General features: G+C 37.2%; 1 protein-coding gene across 6 annotated transcripts in view; it reads right to left on the bottom strand.

Moving 5' to 3' along the window:
* Positions 1–579: 579 nt before the first annotated feature.
* TNS3 (tensin 3) overlaps positions 580–20,337 on the bottom strand; it is a 123,994-nt gene continuing 104,236 nt past the window's right edge. For 4 of the 6 annotated variants that reach the window (XM_068200174.1, XM_068200179.1, XM_068200198.1 and 1 more), the window contains 8 exons: positions 18,244–18,372; positions 15,853–15,948; positions 12,309–12,386; positions 10,502–10,579; positions 6,415–6,583; positions 5,376–5,444; positions 5,219–5,245; positions 580–4,226 (listed from right to left, as the gene is read on the bottom strand). In XM_068200174.1, the coding sequence (XP_068056275.1) occupies positions 4,082–4,226; positions 5,219–5,245; positions 5,376–5,444; positions 6,415–6,583; positions 10,502–10,579; positions 12,309–12,386; positions 15,853–15,948; positions 18,244–18,372 (791 nt within the window). In that variant the 3' untranslated portion in view covers positions 580–4,081. The remainder of the gene's footprint in view (positions 4,227–5,218; positions 5,246–5,375; positions 5,445–6,414; positions 6,584–10,501; positions 10,580–12,308; positions 12,387–15,852; positions 15,949–18,243; positions 18,373–20,337) is intronic. The other 2 variants (XM_068200189.1, XM_068200205.1) reach the window with 2 other exon arrangements.

Here is a 20,337-nt window from a genome sequence, read left to right as displayed (position 1 = left end):
TGGATATAATCTGAGATTTGGAACACCACAGGCAGCCTTTTCCACTGGATTCCCAGAGTAGCAGCTTTCTTTTGCACTGTATTCCCAGAGGAAGATCGCCTATCTACACCACCACTGCATGTTCAGAAGAAAACTACACCCTTCTATAGGATCACTGCTTCAACAGAACCACACTTGTCACTGAAGGACTGCAGCCACCATTCAATCGGACTGCTACCAACACCCTGACCAACAGGATGTCAGGTTGTGTTCAGAGTCTGTCAGTGTTGTTTTGTATGACTGCATTTTTTATGTTATTTTTATTTTTTCCCTAATAAAGAACTGTTATTCCTGCTCCCATATCTTTACCCGAGAGCCCCTTAATTTCAAAATTATAACAATTTGGAGGGAGGGTATTTACATTTTCCATTTCAGGGGAGGCTCCTGCCTTCCTAAGCAGACACCTGTCTTTTCAAACCAAGACACTGACAGAAAAGGCATAAGCATGACATACCAGAGTTTATCAGCCTCAGAAATAACCCTGATAAAGCATGTACATAACTCAACCTTCACTGTCTGTCTGATGCACTGATTTTGTACCTGTTTCACCCAGGGGTTAAATTTCTCATCCCCCTCTGGAAGGTTTTCCAGCGTAAGCACAGTGGAGGTGAAATTAAATGGTTACAATAACTCAGAGGATGGTATCATATTCCTCCTTCTTACACTGAAATACGCAATGCAAGCAATAGATACTTTTATACCATTATAACCACAAATTAACTAGGAAAATCATATGCTTCAACTGACTTGATCTACAAACACAAGCTCATCTGAAGTCCTTGAAAGAAATCTCAAACATTTCTTATAACTAAACCCCAGCACCCAAATTATTCTTAATTCATGAAGAAGGTTTTACTTATTAGCGGACTTCGAATGCCAATAGGTAACTTTCCTTCAGAACAACTGCCCTGTGACATTTGTAGTGGAATTTCACATTTCTAATTTTATTATAATCTGAAAGAGGCAGTATCTGAAGAGCAGAGAAAATGACTATACAAAGAATTGACAGACCATATAATGAAGACCTTTAGAAGCTTCTTTACAGTTTCAAGAAAAAAGTAAAAAAAATTTCACTAGTAGGAAAAACCAAGAAAGAAATATTAAATATTTAATGACAGTATTGGATACAGTGAAACCGTTAATTAAAAATGTGGCTTTTAGCATTTTTGTAGTTTAACACTGTATGATTATAATAGTGTATTTACAAACCACATTAACAAGAGTCTGGCTAAATATATGTGTCAACTTGCTGCCATTAGTTATGAAATTGCATACACACATCTACCAAAAATCTTTAAAGAAAGTGCTATATAAAGATTAGTCTTGTATTTGCCATGAACATATGAGTTCCATGAATATTTTTCTACACAGACTATATAATGGTATATACTGAACTATCTTGCTTTGTCAATTTTTTAATTCATTAAAAAGCAAATGCACATGGCAATATACCATCCAAAGGAATGCAAAATAGAAAATCTCCCTTAGAAACAGGGTAACTCCTTTTTTCCCCACTTAGCAAGTAGAGCTAAACTCCCAGAAAATACCACCAGGAGTGTCAGCATGCAATCCCTCATGCTTTTGAATTCAAGCACAAGGAATAAAAAATAAGGGGAAAATGACAATACACGGGAAAAAAAAGATTTTATTTTCAGCCCAAAGGCCAGCACTTAGTGTCTAAGAAGACATACTAAAATTTATTATCTACATAAGTGAAAAAATATAGTTTAAAAAATCCTCCTCATTTCAATTCTTACAACACATCAGATTAAAATTTAATTGAGACTTAAATCTACTTGAGATATCAACTGAAGAATTTCTGTGGGCTCTAACAGGGTGATGCGATTAGACAACTGGAATCTTTGTACACCAAAAGAATCTTAAAAGAAAACTTGTTCTCACATTTTATAAAAGGAGCAAAGCTCCTAGATGCATTGTTTCTTTTGGATGGTACATAAACATTATTTAAGTAGTATACCTCTGTGCCAAAAGAATAGAATTGTAACAGAATTAGTAACACAATGTCACTAATCAGAGGTACTTGCCTTTGTTGCTTCCACGGTAGCTATTAATTCCACATTTTGGATTGCTTCACCCTTCTACAGATATCCAATGCCTACTGCTACTAATAAATCACATTCTGGTCCAAATACATTAAACTTCAAATATTTCTTCTCTCTCTCTTCCTCACCATTTTCCTCTTAAAAAACAAAATTATTTACACAAAATTGTAGTTACACAAATAATTTGGTAACACTTCAACTATGGTCACTGAGTAAGGTTTAACACGGTCCTAATACATCAGGAAATACAAAGAGAGCTGTTAAAAAACCCACCATATTTTATATAGGACAAATGTAGTTCAAATTGATGGATAAAAGGATTAAAATCTACAAGTGGATAAAGTGGCTCATCTATCAACATGCAAAATACAGAATGCTATTTTATTTCTCAAGTTATTAATATAATGTTGACAGCTACACATGAAAGAAATAGAAGCAATGAAATTTTTCAGCACTTGCCACAATGAAGTTGCATTATAACCATCAGTTCTCATACAGGAATACAGTACTGCTCTTTTTTGAGTGAATGGGAACTACACAGGAGATCTCAGTGGCTTACTCTCCTTGTGCAGGCTTCCACTGTAACTTATTGCATCAATTTTCTATAAAGCTAAATAGCACTTTCTTATGCATTTCAAATATCAATGTGTTAAGAAAGGTAAAGAGATATGTACAAGTGTGATGGATGTAGAAATCATGACATAAATGCTCTCAAGAAATGGGACGAAGTAACAAAATAAATTCCATTCACTTTCAGATTCCCTAACTCAAGGAGTAAGAAATCAAATATAGTTCCTATAGATGAAAAGAAAAAAAAGTAAAATAATCCTCAAAACTCCAGCAAAATAATGGGGTAGAAGAATCCATAAATATAATTACATATTCTGTAGGGGAATAAAACAGTATTGCAGAGGTAGAAAATGGGAAGTGTCTTGTCACTGTAACACAAAAGACAAAATATCCGACTATTGTCTCTACCAAGGCACAGGCTACACACACATTTACTTACACAAAACAGTGCTACAGGTAAAGCTCAACAGTGGTCTAGTTTAAGAATTATCTCTCTGATATACCAAGATCTGAGATCCACTACAAATAATCTGTCACCAGTAAAAATGCATAAATTATACAACCTTCCTCTTTGCTTTTCCCTCATTTTTATCCTGTAATAACTAAAATGCTTAATCTTCCCTGCTTAGTTCTCTGTATTAAAAAAATTGCAAAAACCCCCTAATAATAGAACAGATTTCCACACCTCTTTTTGTTCTGCCACTTCTGCTCTATTGAAAAATCTTCAAACTAAAACAGCTCAGCCTTCTTAACAAAGAGCAATCTTCCTGAATATTCTTAATACAGAGCAATCTTCCTGAATATTCCAGACTGCCACTCCTTTCTTACCATAAAAAAACTTGCACAAAAGTTCTCTTCACATACATCTCCCCCTTTCTACATTCAGTTCTCATCACTGATCACAAAGACATAGGAAAAAGCAAATAATTTTCCTCAGATAATCATTCTCCTAAAAGCACGTCTGCAAGGCTTATAACTACCATTGATGCAACCATGGCAAGTGCCTTTGTGGAGGTTTTACAAAACACTTCCTGAACAAAAAAGTAGCACAATCTACTAAGTATTTCTGCTCCGATAAACTATGAGAAACAGCATAAGAAGATACATTAGAAACCCATCAGGAGAAAAGTTCTTAATTTATGCTTCATTCAGGTAAGGGCTACGTGGTTTAGTGTGGCACCCAACTTCTTTTGTTTTGTCCTCTGATATAAAAACAAAGAAATAGTGCTTTGTGAGGCATCTTGAAATAAAAGCCTGAGCTCTTGCAAACACAATACACAGATCATTCTCTGCTTTCCTTATTGGGAATGACAATATTCAGACATTGTTGCTGAGTAGCCTTTCTCCCTCTCAGAGTGATTTCCTTCAGTGAAGACAGCGACGAGTTCTGAATCAAGGATGGAAAGGCATCAGATCTTCTTCTGGGATCCAATCATGACCTTTGATACAAAGTTTACAATGGCACTGGCAGGTTGTTCTGGATCATGCTCTGCAAAGAGGTGGCATATGTTGTCTGTGGCACTGCCTTGCTTCCTGGCAATGAACCCAAACACTCTGCAAGGGCAGCAATCAAAGTATGTCAGAAAACTGACAGATAGGCATCGCCTAACTTCATAAAACAGAAAAGATACTGCAGAAACCAAGCACACATAACAGACTTCTGTGTTCTGATGGACAAGGTTCCATATGGCTGCTAAACACAGTGGTCCAGGTGGACCAGCCGGCTCATGAGAGAATCAGGGACTGTTCCCTTCCTTCTACTCTGTCCATATGGCGTCCTGTACTGTTTGCTGTCAGAGACATGCTGCTAACCCTGGAGATATATTTCTGATATATATATTTTAGAATATATATCTCTCTATATATCAGATATAATCTGATTCTATACTGCTGTTCTCTAACCTAGTATGGGGGGCATGTGGTGTGGTGTGGTGTGTCAGGGATTGCCCTAAGAGAGGATTTTGAGGGCCACACATCTTAGTGGCTAGAGTATTGGAAAAAGGATTTAAGCCATCTATTTCTGCTCCTTTCCAGAAACAAGTGCTGAGCCTCTCTGTTTAAGTTATTTCTTTTGATTAAAGGGTGACAACAATGTTTGCCTTCAACAGAAAACACCTTGCAATCCACAGGTAATCATGTATTTATGCCACACACTAATATTAGTAGGAGTGTTTTCATCTATGTACCAGGAGATGGGTTTTTTTTAAAGCTAAGAGTCTAAGTGAGAAAAGCTTGTGGACAGGTGGAACAGAAAACTGAGAGAACAAATATCTCTGATGCCTGAAACCACAGTCAAATCACAGACTCGCAATCTAAATAAACCATGCTAGCTCTGGCTGCAGACTTTCCACTCCCACCCATCACATAATTAGGCCCCAGTTTGCAGAGGTGTAGATGAAGTAGCCAATTACAGAGGGCTGAGAGACTTTTGTCTCTGAACAGATGCTTTCCCTTCCACATCTCAGACAAAAGTAATTTAGAACACCAAGAAACTGATCACTTTAATTATATTCCTAAAACATTCAGCTAAAAGAGACTCTACTTACTTTGCAGAAAGGCCATCTTTCATCCACCTTGTCCATTGAGAAAGCAGTAAAAAGACACAGAATGGAGAAATAAAAATGTTCGTTTTAGCTTGTTTGTTGGGGTTTTTTGGTAGAACAATACAAATAACATATTAAAAATACTGCTTGTCATACTTACTTTCTGTCCAGTGGATCCAAAGCACAGAAAATAACGGTGTTGACTGAATAATGTCGCCGAAAAAAGAGTCTGGATAGGAAGAAAGAAAACAAATTACAGAAACAGTAAAGATGCTTACAATTCTGAACAATAAACTAATCTGAAAAATAAATTGTATTTAATTTAATACAATATTTTTTGCTATCTTTGAGTGACTTTGAAATCCACCTGAACTGCTTCAACCCAGTAAATACATGTTTAAAACACTAACATAAAGTTTTTTGAACTACAGGAAAACTGATTCTCAAGCTAAGAGCTAGGAGTATGAAATGTATTTTTTGTAAAAACTAGCCATTTAGATACTATTTTAGTGGGACAGACAACTTTGTGGATCTTACGAATAATGTGATCATATTATGTTTCAAAATATTCACACTCCTAGGCATTACAATTAAGGTAAAGGTTCTGTGATCTACTACAAATGATTGCAAACCCCATGGAATGAAGAAATCTGGCACTTTTTTTTTTAACCTATAATGAATTCCTGTTGTCCTTCCTTTGTTATTGTAATTTTTCGAATTGGAAAAGTTTGTGATAGCCTAACTAGCATTTAGAACAAAATAAATATAAATTAACTTTTTATCATGGTTTTTTACAGGCTATCCAAAACAGTGTTTCAGATCCTGGAGATACATGTCATCTGCTTAAGTCAGGTCTGTTCAGTGATACTGGTGAAAGATGTCATGAAGATAAATTATTTCACAGAATAGGTTCAATATCAAATGCTAGCTAAGCCATTACTTTCCTAAGAAATAACAATAAAAATTGTCATATAAAAGTGACCTTCTAAAGGTAAAATATGCCAGGTGGAAATAAAGTCCACAACTTAAAAATATATTTTCCTGTACTACAGCCATCTTACAGAGTCACCATCATTCCTATAATCCTGGTATCCTCTGAGACAGAGACTGCAAAATGTAACTAGAAATGCCAAATCAACAGTGGCCAGCACCTGACAAGGACAGGGCCAGATATTCCCTTCCCATCCTTATTTGCTTACTTTCTTTGATTATCTGTCAGTGTGATTCCCTGAGCAGACACCTTGAAATGGACAAGGGTTGAGATAGGAGATGGATCTTGCATCAGCGTCAGGCTCAAGGCTTTCTGTACTGCCTGGTATCCTGTGAGGGACTCCATCTCTACTGAATTCAGGTACCAAACGTTACAAGCTGTAATGAAAGAGGGGAAAGATTCTGAGAGGTCATAGGCATTCTACTCTCCCTTTGGTTTTAATGCTTTTATATCAAAGCCAATGACTATATTTATCTATTACCCACAGATATCCTGAAATTTAAATAAATACAAGACAACACCAGACAGTACACATGTAAGTAGTACTGGAGCAAAGGCTTTCCTGAAAAAATGGGGATATTTTGCTTTTAAGTTCAAATACATCAGCCAGTAAAATTACACATTTGCAGCATACGTTCACATGTTCTACAGTTTCCAATATTTAAACTATATTAAAAGGAAACCATTCACTTGATTGGCAAGACAAGAATGTTTTCACACCAAAAAGAGCTGAGGGTTATTTCAAAGTTCATTTCTCATTAATTCTCATTAATAATGTTCTGTATGTTTAATGATTTCAGAGCAAGTAAAACAATTTCCATACTGATAAAAATTACTGACATACATTTTTAGGCCTTTTCTTTATTTCAGCATGCACTTACTTCTAAAAGTACTATTCCTCTTCTAGAGATATTAGCAACTTCTGAAATATCTCTATAAAATAGATGCTCACTGGTTTCTAAGCTTACCAAACAGTTACTTTTTTTACACAATTTTGTATCAAATCTGCAGTGAGCACTAGTAAAATATGTATTGATATTATATAGCATTATACAGTAGTACTGTACTACTGTATTATACTACATAGTACAGTGCCATCTAAAGTATGAACTATTATATGGAATTAACAGAATTATTCACATGCTTACTACAGAACTGTGGTATAAAGTCAAATTTACAAACAAATTAAGAACAAGCAAGAATGATTATACACACCCATAACTAAACACTAGCACCAAAAGATTTTGTGTTTGGTAAAAACACTTGTGTAGGTATCCAGGACAAAATTTACAACTCTGTCAGTTGACACATATAAATTACCACAGTTACATTTCATCTGTTTAGCAGTTTCATTTGGCTTGCCAGCATTACTATCAATGCAAAGATTAAATTAAATCTAACAATTTATCTTTTTATTTAGTTATTCTGTAATCTGCCTTAAGATTTCTCCTATCTTAATAGGAGAAATTATCTATCTACATAAAATTATCTACATAAAATTATCTATCTACAGACTATCTACATAAAATTATACAGCTAGACACTGGCACTTTCAAAACAACCAAGTAATCATACATTTAAAAGTGCATAAGCCTAAGTTTGACTCCAGCATAATGATCAGCTCAGTAACTTCAAGCTCTGGAGTCCATCAGTGAAGGAAGGGATCCTGAGATTTCATTTATTTGATTTGCAAGTCTATTTCAAAAATACACTTTTGCATTGCTGTGAAAATTTCCATAATTTTTGCTTGAATCAATTAAATTCATGCAGAGATGACTTAAGATGATGAGTAGCAACCCCAAACTGTAATGAACATTCCAAACCATAAGCTCTCTTCTTCTCCCCTCATTACTGTGGATGGTCACTACAGATCTAAAGCTCTTCACTATCCTGTGGGTCTTTCCCCAGAACAGGAAGTTTCCCTTCTTTTACAGCCACACACATCAGAGTCCCTTCCTCTTCCGCCACACAGTGCATTGCTGTCGACAGACTGTTTTCAGATTTTATTTCTAAATGAAATTTCAAAGCATTTTATCTAGATTGCCTTTTAAAGTGATAGCTCAAACAGCAGTTACCCAATACAGGGTATCCTTTGCCTCTGTAGCACAGAAAATAATAAATAGAAACTTTTATGAAAGTGTTGCAAAGTGAAAACATGTCAGCTTAAAAAGGAAAGGAGAGATAATGAGAAACACAGAAAGATTTGCCATTAAAGAACATCATGCATGGCTGGACAAGGTATTGAGGACAGTAATGCTGGAGAAACCATGCTCCAAGCTAAAACAAAAGGAAGACCTCTTGTTCAGTGCAGCTGCCCTGCAATGCTGCTGCCCTTGTCTTTCACAGGTGACATTTTGGAGCACATCTGTGCCACCAGCAACAGCTTAACAATGCTGCTTTCAGACTGGGAATGTCCTTTGTTCAGAATGCTTAGTTTCTTGACTCTATCAGTGTAAAGGGAATTAAGAACTGCAATTTATTTGAGCAGAAAATTTTGTTGCTGAACAGGAAGATTAATAAGGCAAGGTATATTCTAGGGAAAAGCCTCTTATCTGTATGGTTTCCAGTCTTCAATTGTCAGCGTCTAAGAAACAAAGGATTTCTAGTCAGCTTAAGCACTTAGAACCTGGAAATGTTCATTAGCTTTTTCAGGGTGCTATAAAAAATAATCATTCCAGGAAAACACATTCTTTTTTTTGCTTGTGGAGTGAGAGAAGTGTGGGTATAGAAGGGCAGGGAGAAAGTGTATCTGCTTTAAAGTTTCTCTGAAGGGACTCAATTTACATGTTTTGAATCTGCACTTCATTGTTGAACTCCACAACTTGAATGCTTCTGTGACTGGAAAGTGACCCCTGATGTATCAAGGCAAAAAAAAAACAAACACCAAACCTCTGAGAACCTCTCATAACTAATTTATCTATTTGGGTTCCAAATCCTTGTTTAAAATCAACAAAAACATCAGAACAGGTTAAAATCAAATGTACTAAGTACACTAAATGATCCATGATATGACAGCTCCCATAAAGACTTATCTGACTACAGCATCAGCTGAAGAAATAATTCTTTTTCCTTAAAATTTTGAAGTCAAAGCAGATTGCTGCACAAGCAAGGAGCAACACTCTCTCCAGAGCTGGCCAGTTTGACAACTGCCCCTTCAGAAGTGCTCTAAAAATGCATGAGGGCAATGAGGCAGCATTCTTAGAAACATATGCTTTGCCACAACACTCACTTGTGGATCCAGGGGTATGCTAAACTCAAAAGAAAGTGGCAAATGTAGTGTATTCCTGTGCTCTAATGGCTCTAGTTAGGTGGCTTCTGGGGAGAATGCATAGCAACCTGAAAACCAAGGGCCACTGCAGGACATGGACAGGATCCCCTGGACATGCCCACTGTACAGCAGAGTAACAGTGTGTTGCATTTCTACTGAGAACAACTTTAAGATTATGCAGGAGTTCTTAGAGCATTGTTCAATACAGTGAGTTAGAATGCCACCACACTTTTTCAGACAGGCTGTTTAATTCTCTGGATCAGCTGCACACTAACAAAGCAGATAAGAAGTAGAGCACACCTCTACACAGCTCTTGCAAACACCCCAGTTTGAGAGCCATACAGATGGTAACACTGCTTAGCACCACGTAATTTGGACATACTCTGGTCATGGTTCTTCTATCACATCAAATAAGCTTGCGGTAACACAACTTAACTTGCCAGAATGGGTGCTGCACTATGCATAAGAATCCATAAAAGCATCCAGTGGAAAAGACGCATGACATTTCCTAAGAACATGCAGCACCAAGTGAAGTAAAGAGAACTGTTCTTTAATATGTTTTTCAGATTGATGCAACAGTAAGCATTTTGCAGTGGTATTGTTAACTCCTGTGATGAGAACTTAACCCTAATTGGACACCTTCCTTAGCTGGCTTTTGCAGACCTCACATATAGTTCTTGAACCTCTGCAACCACAGGTTGAAAATATCCTCTTAAAGTTTATCAGTAATGAAAGCAATGTCCTGCTTAAAAATCACCATGTTTGAAGTAACCTATGTATACGTCATATTCTCATGGGACACACAATGGGAAATGAAACACAGGGATTTAGAACATAGGAGCTGGTTGCAGAAAATAGAAAAAACTTGGTACATACCCTCATAATGCCCTTTACACTTCTACCCAGCATAATAAATTTAGCTGGTACATTTACATATTCTTTAATCCAGTCTAAGCTTCAGCTTCTCCCAGCCTGCAAGATACAAACTTTGGTAACAGTCAAATAAAAGGATAAAAGTTTAACAGACCTGCACCCTGTTTGAGAAGCTCCGCAGCTGAGTTTGCAGCAGTTTGTGGAGAAGTTTCTGCTATCTCCTCCAAGGGATCTGCAAACAGAAAACACTGTCCATGTCTTGTATGGACTTAAATCAACAAATCGAAGTCCACAGTAATTTATGAGCTGTTACACTTATAACTGTGATCTCATCTACTGGACAACTCTTGGCCAGAAACATTAAACCACCTTTTATCTGCAATTATAATAATCTATGTAGGTTTTGTGCCGCATCAGGGTTTTTTTTTGCCTCGAGCACTGCAAGCAGGATGCTTAACTTTTGTTTCCTGACAATAAAAGACATACGCTGTAGGGACTCATATGATTACACACTAAGACAATACTTACAGCTGTATTCCCTCACTACAACCAAAAATATACTGACTAGTGTGATTTTAATGATATAATTTGATTTTTATAATTTACAGTAATTTATACAGAAAGACTTTGTGCCACCATGATGAAATCAATTAATTATATTTTGATTCAGAGGATGACAACAAAACCTTCTTCTTAAGTTGGAAAAAAAAATCTGAACCATTAAGACAGCAGTGGAACGTTTCCTCCCAATCTACTGTTAAAAGTAGTAAGAAAACTGTCTACCAACATGTTATTTCAGGTACATAAATGCATGTAAGAAGATCTCACTTACTGCTGCATTTGGCATGAGGCATGCCGTCTTTGAATATAATCAAATGAGGAAGAGAGCCATAATACAGTTTGAGGAAGAGAGCCATAACACAGTTTATATTTGTGACACATTCATATGGTTAGTTACAGTTATCCAAACATTGTAAATACTCCAGGCACTGTATCCTGTCATTAACTACAGAAGACCATCTTAAAATGCATAATCAAATTGGATTAAAAAATAAAACCAAAATAAAATTTCACTGTGGTATGTTTATTCAAGACAAGGCAAATGTTCCAGACCTATACCTCTGGAAGAACAGATTAAGTTTTCCATCTTAGGTGAGGGGGATAAAGAGAACAAGCCAACCGTCACACTGTTTTGCCATATAAATGCATGAGATCTCCTGTCACATCTACCACAGCATATTTTTGTGCTAAAATGGTTTCATTGATGTATTCACATAAATCAAATGCTATTTTTGTATATTAACATATGGTCTGTGACAAAAGTTTAAGGGGCTCAAAAAGCCTTTGAAGTCATAAACCACAAGAACATTTAATATTTTTAATATTTCAATAATGTGTCTGGGGTTAACTTCATGTGGGAGAATATAAGATAACTGAATTACTGAACAAGCATGAGCATTTTGATTTTGTCTTAGAGTGGTTTATGAAATCAGTATAAGCAAAATTAGAATCATCATCTGATTAAGCAACATTGGCTTTTTGATCATTTATTTGAACCTGTGCAAGTTGCTACACTCTTCCTGCCAGTGTTGCACTCAGGGCACCATCTACTCTTTATCTACTTGTCCTTTTGCTATCCAGACCTGAATGAGTGGTTAAACCTAACCATACACAGGCATAATGTTATGTCTAAGAAGTACATTTGTCTCCCCACATAGTAAATTACTGTATGGATTTCCATGATGAATATCTGTTTATGACTGGAGTATCACAGTACCAGTATGCTCACAACCACACTTTGGATAGGGGTCATCACCAATACTGAAGACAACACCACAGCTTCCTCCTTGGTGAGTCTTTGCTTAGGTCTACACTTGTGACACATTCACCTGCCTTCAGACACTGACACTTTGAAGCAAAACTTGGCTGGGAATATCTCTTCTGTACTTCAATAAGCATACCTCTGTCTGGGATGAGGAGCTTGCAGGGCAATGCCAGTGGAGTGATGGAATGCTGATACACTAGAGCTGTCAAACTCCCTGTGGTCAGAAAAGTAACAAGACATGCACAGTTAACTTGGTAGGCAACAAGAATGCTTAAGTTATGTTTACTCTCAAGTATTTTATAGAATAAGGGCCCCCTCTGCTTCACTTTAAAAATCTCTTGGGACCTAAGCCAAGATCTTCTTGAACTCATTAAATCACAATCATATATTCCCTTTCCCTCTTTATATACACTGCTTAGATCCTAACCTAAATGTCTGTGCTTCAAATGAAGAAAGCACAAAAATGACAAAATCAGTAACATACACAAGCCAGTAAATTATTTTCAACACTTTAGCTTCTGCTACATTAAATTTAGTAAATTCTTATGAAGGTGGCAAGAGCACAAGAGGTCGCTTATGCTACATGATGAGGTAAAAAAAAGCAAGTTCTACCTCTTAGCCACCTAGTCTTCATTATGTAGTGTTCTGTCTACACACACCTCTATTTTGTAATTCTGAAAGTACAAGAGACAGCCCAGGTAAAACCCCTTCTATTCAATGCAGAAGTGATGTACATAGCATTCTCTATTAAATGATTCTTTTTTTCTATTCAAAGTCACCCTTGCAATTCGGTCTTGGCTTAACTGAAGTAACTCAATATTAGTTATCTTTGATACTAGCATGTGAGACTATAAGGAGTGAGAGGAAGGCATAGTATTCATCAGCCTGTTCATACAAAAAGCTCCTTCAATCCCATTTACTAACATTACAACCATGTGCTGGAGAAAAATACCAGTTCAACCAAAACCAACCACATCTTTACAGTCCTTCAAAAATTTCTTTGAGAAAGAATGATAACCCAAGTCTACAAGGGTCTTACAGAAATGCAAAGACTGATTGATACTATTAGTCCTTCACAATCTTACCCATAAACGTGTAATAGTGCCTGTTCACCTACTTTGTGAACCAGTTTTGAGCCTGTGTCTTGGGTTACAATGTGGGGTGTAACCAAGCTATGTATTCTACTCCCATCTACACAATTCTTGATGAAGTGTTAACAGTAGGTCATTTTTAACAGCTGCCTAGTGTGCACCCAACCCTTCAGACTGAAAGCTGGGTGTTAGGTAAGGGAGAAGAGGCAAACCCTGCAAGGCACAATGGTCTTCATTATTAACTCAGGCCATGGTAACTACACCCATCCTGAGGGGGTCATCTCTGCTCAGGTGCCATCGGGCCATCCTGGACTTTATGGCCCTAGCAAGAATGGATGACTGCAATGACTCAAGAGTATTACATCATTCCATTGTGAAACTCCCCATCCCGAGGGAGGTACCACCTGAACCTGACTGTTTATCATCTGGGGTTTTGGGGACTTGAGGCATCACCATCATTGCTCAACAGACCCAGAGGAAGACCAGACCTTTCACAGGACCACATCTTTCAACAAGACTGCAATCATCACTTCAACAGGACTGCAACCACTATTTAATCAGATTACGACCACCACCCTGACCAACAGGGTGTGAGATTGTACTCTGACTTAGTGATTTTAAGCCAGTATTTCTGTATCACTGCATTTACTATAGTATTTTTTATTAAACTGTAACTCCAACCTGCTCTCAAGGTGTTTGTGTGGGGTTCATCTCTCACTGTGGTTTATTTTCAAACCAGCACAGGCTGTACAAACTGGAAGACTAGGAGATGTTCAAACTAAATGACTAGTAGGGCTACATAGGTGCTTAAACAAGTACTTCAAGATTGAGGTAGGAATGAACTAAAAGTTCTCATTTAAAGTAAGTCTCGTGCCAAATACTGATAAACTTAAATCCACCTTTGTTTTAAATACAACTTTAATTTCACGTCTGTTAATTTTATGGTAGATGACCCTTTCACATTTGGTATATTTGGTGTATGTGACAAGGCCTGTAACAAGGGCTGGGAGGGCTGCAGGATGACCTCTGGGTACAGTTCAGGGGGGCTTTTCATGCCAAACACAGCCCATTCCAGCAGACCCACTGCAGGGCACCTATGGAAAAAAGGCTGGGTGAGATACAGCAGAGAGAATGCCATGGACAGAGGAAGAGAAGGAGATGCTCTGGGTATCCAAGTTGCCATCCCCCACCCTGTAGCCTCTGGAGGATCTCACAATGGAACAGATGGGACATTTTCTGTGGTTAACAGAGAGCACATGCGCAAACAGATTTTTTTTTTCCCCTGCAGGACGGCAGCCTACAAGGAAAGCACACATCCCAGGAGGGAAAAACTGGGAAAGGGATGAAGCAGCAGAAGAACTGTTCAGTAATGACCATATACCCTCAGACCCACTGCAGTGAGCATGAGGAGTCTGGGAGGAAGCAGTGAAATTGAGCTTGGAAAAGGGGAAGGAAAAGTGTTATTTAATACTTGTCTTTGTTTCTCTTGTTAAGGAAACTTCCCTGTCTGACCATCCACGAGCCATTCTGGCAGTCACTCTTACACCACCTGAGCAGGTACTCAAAGCCCTTTCACAGCTACACACCCCACACTTATATACACACTGTATATACACAGATGTTTCCTCAGAAGCTCAACCCCAGGTTTCCCTTAGCGGAGTCTCAGACTTTCAGATCATTAAAACAATTTAATTTTCGTGCAACAACTTAATAAAATAACAGCTCAAATTGGATGCCTCTGAGGAGAGATGCCCTTACAATCAAAAGGCAGGAAGGTTTGGGGGTTGGCTGCTGCTCCTGTACCTCTTGAGTGTCTGGTCACTCAAGAAGTACAGCAGCACAGGTCCACAAGCCCTTTGTTATGCAAAGAGTCAGCAGGTCATGGCCTCTTTCTTGCCTGGGACACCCATAGATCAATCTGCAGCAGTTTGTACTTCCAGCTTGCAAACGCAGCTATCTTCACTAAATGTATCCCTCAACATATGACTGCCTGAATATTGATTTTAATTGGAAAAAAATTAAAATAATTTTCCCCAATTGAGTTTCTTTTGCCCTGTAACTGGTTAGCAGCCCTGTTTTCATCTCAACCTGTAAGCTGTCCCATCCTATTTTCCCCTCCTACCCCAAATGAGTGGAAAGCAATTGAGTCAACAGCTAGGTAGGTCTTTGGCTGTTTGCCATGACAGGTATTGTACTCCCATCATATTATATTAAATAATGTACTGACATAGCATAATGTATTTTGTGAATATCTCACTCTGGTGTCATTTTTAGCCACCTAATATGCAGCATAAATATAACACTGGATAAAAGGTTAGGATGATAAGAGAGATTTAGCTCAGCTTTCTGCAGCAACATTGGCAGTGAGAGACAAGCTTGACTGTTTGAAGCCTGGTCATGTGCATCTATGCTAGAGTGCCCTGCACATCTGCTTAAGGTAAACGTGTAAAAGACTCCTGGAACCTTGGAATGGGTTCCTACAGAAGTCATCAGGACTCAAAGTAGTCTCTCATTTGTATTTCATCCAAGTCAGCACTGGCAATGCCAACTGTTTCCATCTTCTCAGTCCCTGTGATGCACAGTACTTACCAAAATATGGTTCATTCGAGCATCCTTTCAAGCGTACCCCCTTCTGAGTACATTCAATCAGAAAATGCCTTACATGTTCATTTGACAAATCTCCAACTATGTTGAAAAAGAAAGTTCATGAAAAGAAGCAATTAACAGACAACCCTAACAAACTAGGTCTTTATGAAGCAGTTTTTCCACATTACTACCATATGTTTTATATATAAAATGCAAAGAATACAATTAGACCTACTCTGCAAGTTACAAGATGTATTTAAAAGGTTGTTTTTCAAAAAACAAATAGCAAACAGCTCACTTTTAGACAGCCAGAGGAAATGGTTTTATATTCTTAAGTGACTGACATCCAAATATACACTGGTGTCCAAAAATGTCCAAATATGGTCCCAGCTACAGACAGGAACAGAAATTTGGAAAATTAATAGTTAGAAATTTTGATGCATTTGCCCATTAAAAGAACTTGTATCCAAAGTGACAAGAAAGAGAAGTATAAAAAAATATTCCCATTTCCAGTGACATTTCTGTTCACAGAAGTTCCCCAGATTAAAAGAAGAGTAGATTAAGCTACACAAAAGTAATGATGGCAATTCTCTCAGTGCATTTTTATGTTTCCAAATGTCTGCAGTTTTATGCTATGTCTCTGCTCCAGGAAACAAACATTTATATGAAGCACTAAGGTTTCAATAGATTTTAAGACAGTTTTAATCTCAGGAATCTAAAACAAACCAAAACTGTAAAGTTGGTTTAAAAGAGGAGATTCAAAGTCCAAGAGACATGTAAAAATTCCCTCGAGATTTAGCATTCTTTTAAACATGTACATATATATGCAGACATATAATTAAGACAAATATTTCTTGGAAGATGGATTCACAGTATTTCATACCTGACTACAAAACTAATCCTTCTCCAAATAGTTGAAAGATTATTTCATACCAACAGGACAAAGCTATCAAACCATTCAAACTTTAACAAAGGAGCTACAAACAGGTGTTCCCTTTGATCTATCTGGAAACACCTCAAGGGTTGACTTTCAGGCCAATACAGATGAATGCATTAATATGAACAGCAGAAATGTCTATGCAAGCAAATATTGCACTGATTGCTTTTTCAAACAGCTTACTGTTTGCTGTTATGCTCCCACCAAATGAAAAATAAATGACTCCAAGATAAGTGGGGAGGAAAACCCAGGAACAAGAAACACTACAGGAAATGGTACCATCTGTGCCTTCTGGGATTAAACAGAGGAAACCAAAAAAGCTAAGTATCATGAAGTGAGAAGTGGGAAGAATGCTAGTCTTACTACTTCTAACATAAACTGTCTCTTAAAGGCTGGCAGAGTTTGAGCTCTCGTGTCTTCCTGGACTTTACCAATGATGATAAGAAAAGACTACTAAAAACACCTGACAAGCCACTTTCAATTTGCCTCCTAGCTGTTGCTACCATCACCCCAGTACACCTACACTGAGTTCATTAGGTAAGTCATTGGAGCGGTTCTGTTGATGTTTATTGGCAACAAAAAGGACTACATGGCAAGTTGTTATTAAAAATTGTTTCAAGACACCAGATTAAAACACATTCAAAGTGTTACTGTGATAGATTTGAACTGCTAAAGTTGCCGCAGAGTAAGCAAATCCAAACCAATAGCCAAACAAAAAAACAAACAAAGCCAGCCAAAACCATACTTCCATAAAAACTGCACTAAGAATAAATGCTTTCCTGTAATCTTAATTGCCTACCTCACCAGTTATTATGTACTAATGAAACATAATAAGCTTTGTAAAAGAAAAACAGCATCAATAAAAACCACTCCACTAACCTTGCAGTAGTACAAATGGAACCAAGAACACTACAGATATTAGCTGCTGAGTTTCCATATACCAGTTAATGATTTCTGCATATTCTTCTCACTTTATGTTTCACAACTATCAGGCATGAGTTATATATGGAGGCACTAGAACTGACAGAGCAGATATGTAAATCACTACTTCTTTTGAACAATTATCCTTAGGAATCTCTTCAGATTTATATCTGAAATAGAAATGTCTCAAAACAAAACTTTGGGATCAAAAATATTCAGCCCTCCAGCCGAGTGAAAACTTTACATTGTAGCCTGTGAATCAAATGCAGACTTCTGATTGCTAGGGAAGACCAATTGCTGAGATGACACTGGATTTTGTTAGGTTGATGAGGTACAACACATGCACAGCCATAACAGAAGTCATGGTGAAACCATACAGTATAACAGGCATCGTATCCAGTCTCATTTAACAGCACATCAAATGTCACCTGCAATTCAAGTTGCACTTATGAGAAGAGGGGAAGATTCCAACAGATTGCTACCTATGAATAAGGACTACCTACTATGTATAGCTTTTTAATGACATATAAAAGTACCTTTCTTTAACTGTAGAACAGAAGGAGGTGGTGTGGCAACTTTCATTGCCAGCCCATAGGCTCCCCGGAAAGAATGACTATCTCGAACAATGAAAGACCCAGGTTCCTTTTCCTTGAGAACAGCAATGGCTGCAAGGGATTCCAGAAAAGAGACAAAACACAAAAAACAGTTTAAGAACAATGCACTCACTCAAAAAGTACAGAAATACAAATGTATAACAAATAGGACACCAGAAGAAGTAGGATCTTTTTCTCTATCCTCATTGCTTTACAACCAAACACAATCAAGCATATTTGGGGGACCTAAGCGAAAACACCTCGTCCAAATCTCAGAGATACTTATTTTAAAAGAAGCCTGAAGTACAGAACCCTGATTTTTACTAGTTTTTAAACTAAGAGGAATGCTCAGATCCCACCAGAATTTCTACAACCAGTGCAAGAGCAAGTCTACTTCTGCTTAGATTTTGTCAATTTGTTAAAAGATTGCATAGCTCTCTGTAATTGCCACACTGACAAGACAGCACTATTTTTCACTTCCTACTCAGCCTCAACAGACAGAACAGATTCATTCTCATCCACCGAGTTTTTGTCCCTGCAAAGCTACCTTACTGCCTTAGAAGTTTTAAAGCAAAGGAAGGAATGTAAGTGTATATTTTGCTCTTTGAAGTATTTTTCATCTGTATTTTGGATGTCTTCTGAAAGTGCAATATGAAGTCCTCTCCAAAAGGGAACACTTTCAGGGAAATTGCAGCTACTTTGCACAAGTCAGTTGCAGACTTTGAAATCTAGTAGCCCAAAATTTTAAACTTACTTTGAAAACAGACAAAAAGTTAATCAAATTATTGATCTTAATAAAATCTTTGTACTTTGCTTTCTTTCCTCCCCCATACAAGTTTTAGAAATACCTGTATATACCAGTATACTTTATTTCTAGAATTTCCAATCCTCAGCATGCCTTCAGAGAAACAATAGAAAGAGCCCAAATTTGACACTGGACTCCTTAATTAACTCCTTAATAATGTATGACTGTTCATACAGAACATGGATATTATGCATATGGGACACAAAGACATATTTTGCAAGGCCTGAGTGATGTTTACAAAGCAAAAGTTCTTTCCATGAAAAAAGGGTAAATAAAAAAAAATCAGGAAAATGCAGACATCTCTTCTGTCCTGTCAAAGCAAGTAAAGCAAACATGTATGCATTCTATTCTCTTCATCTGTCAGGTGGCAAAGGAAAGAACCTCTTTTCACAACAATATGTCTTGTTTTGAGAGGACAAGGATGAATACACAAACCCCTGCAATTAAGCAGTACATAACACTTCTAAATACAAAGGGATATAGTAATAATTTGTCACAGGAGCAGTCTATTAAACACAGGGGAAAGAAGATCAAAAAAGATCAGTAGGAGTACCTTCAAACATTTTTTAAATAAGTTTTACTTAAAAGATGAAAAGAGGCATATTAAAAGGTTAGGAAGACTGTTTCATTTGTTCAAGCAGTTAGGTTTAAAATTGCTTTATATCTACTTCCCTCACTGGACACACATCACATGAGGTATTTTTCTGCATATTTAAAGACTCAGTTCTCATTATGAGTGGTGAGTAGATAATGTGAAGGGGTCTGGAGTGAAAGGACCAGCAAAGTATCATCCAGAAATGAATTAATGTCTGTTTTCTATGATCTTTGTTCCCCTGGCATCATATTTACCACTACAAAAGAATACCCTCACCATCTGAGAACCTAATAACTAGACAGACATAGCAATTCATCATTTGCAAATAGCTGAAGTTCACACTATTTTGGTTTAGTATGAATATCCTTCTCAATGCAGAACTAGTTAGTGATTTTTCCTTTCTGACAACCACATTTTAAAAAATCCCAGTTTAAAATCCTGCTTTATCTAATTAATCACAATTCACTATAGCTGAGTATTACAGTATTAACACAAGCACAGTCAGACCAATTGCATTTGGAAATCACTGTCAGAGACTGAAATGTTACAGTTTCATGGCTGAAACACTATTATAAAGAACTTTTGCCCATTATGGCAAAAGTGTGTAATGAAGCTGCAGCAAAGAAGCTGCACCACC

Source organism: Anomalospiza imberbis, chromosome 1 (genome assembly GCF_031753505.1).
Source record: "Anomalospiza imberbis isolate Cuckoo-Finch-1a 21T00152 chromosome 1, ASM3175350v1, whole genome shotgun sequence".
Lineage (NCBI taxonomy): Eukaryota > Metazoa > Chordata > Aves > Passeriformes > Viduidae > Anomalospiza > Anomalospiza imberbis.
Note: the sequence above shows the minus strand (reverse complement) of the source record. Positions and strands in the feature narration are given on the sequence as shown.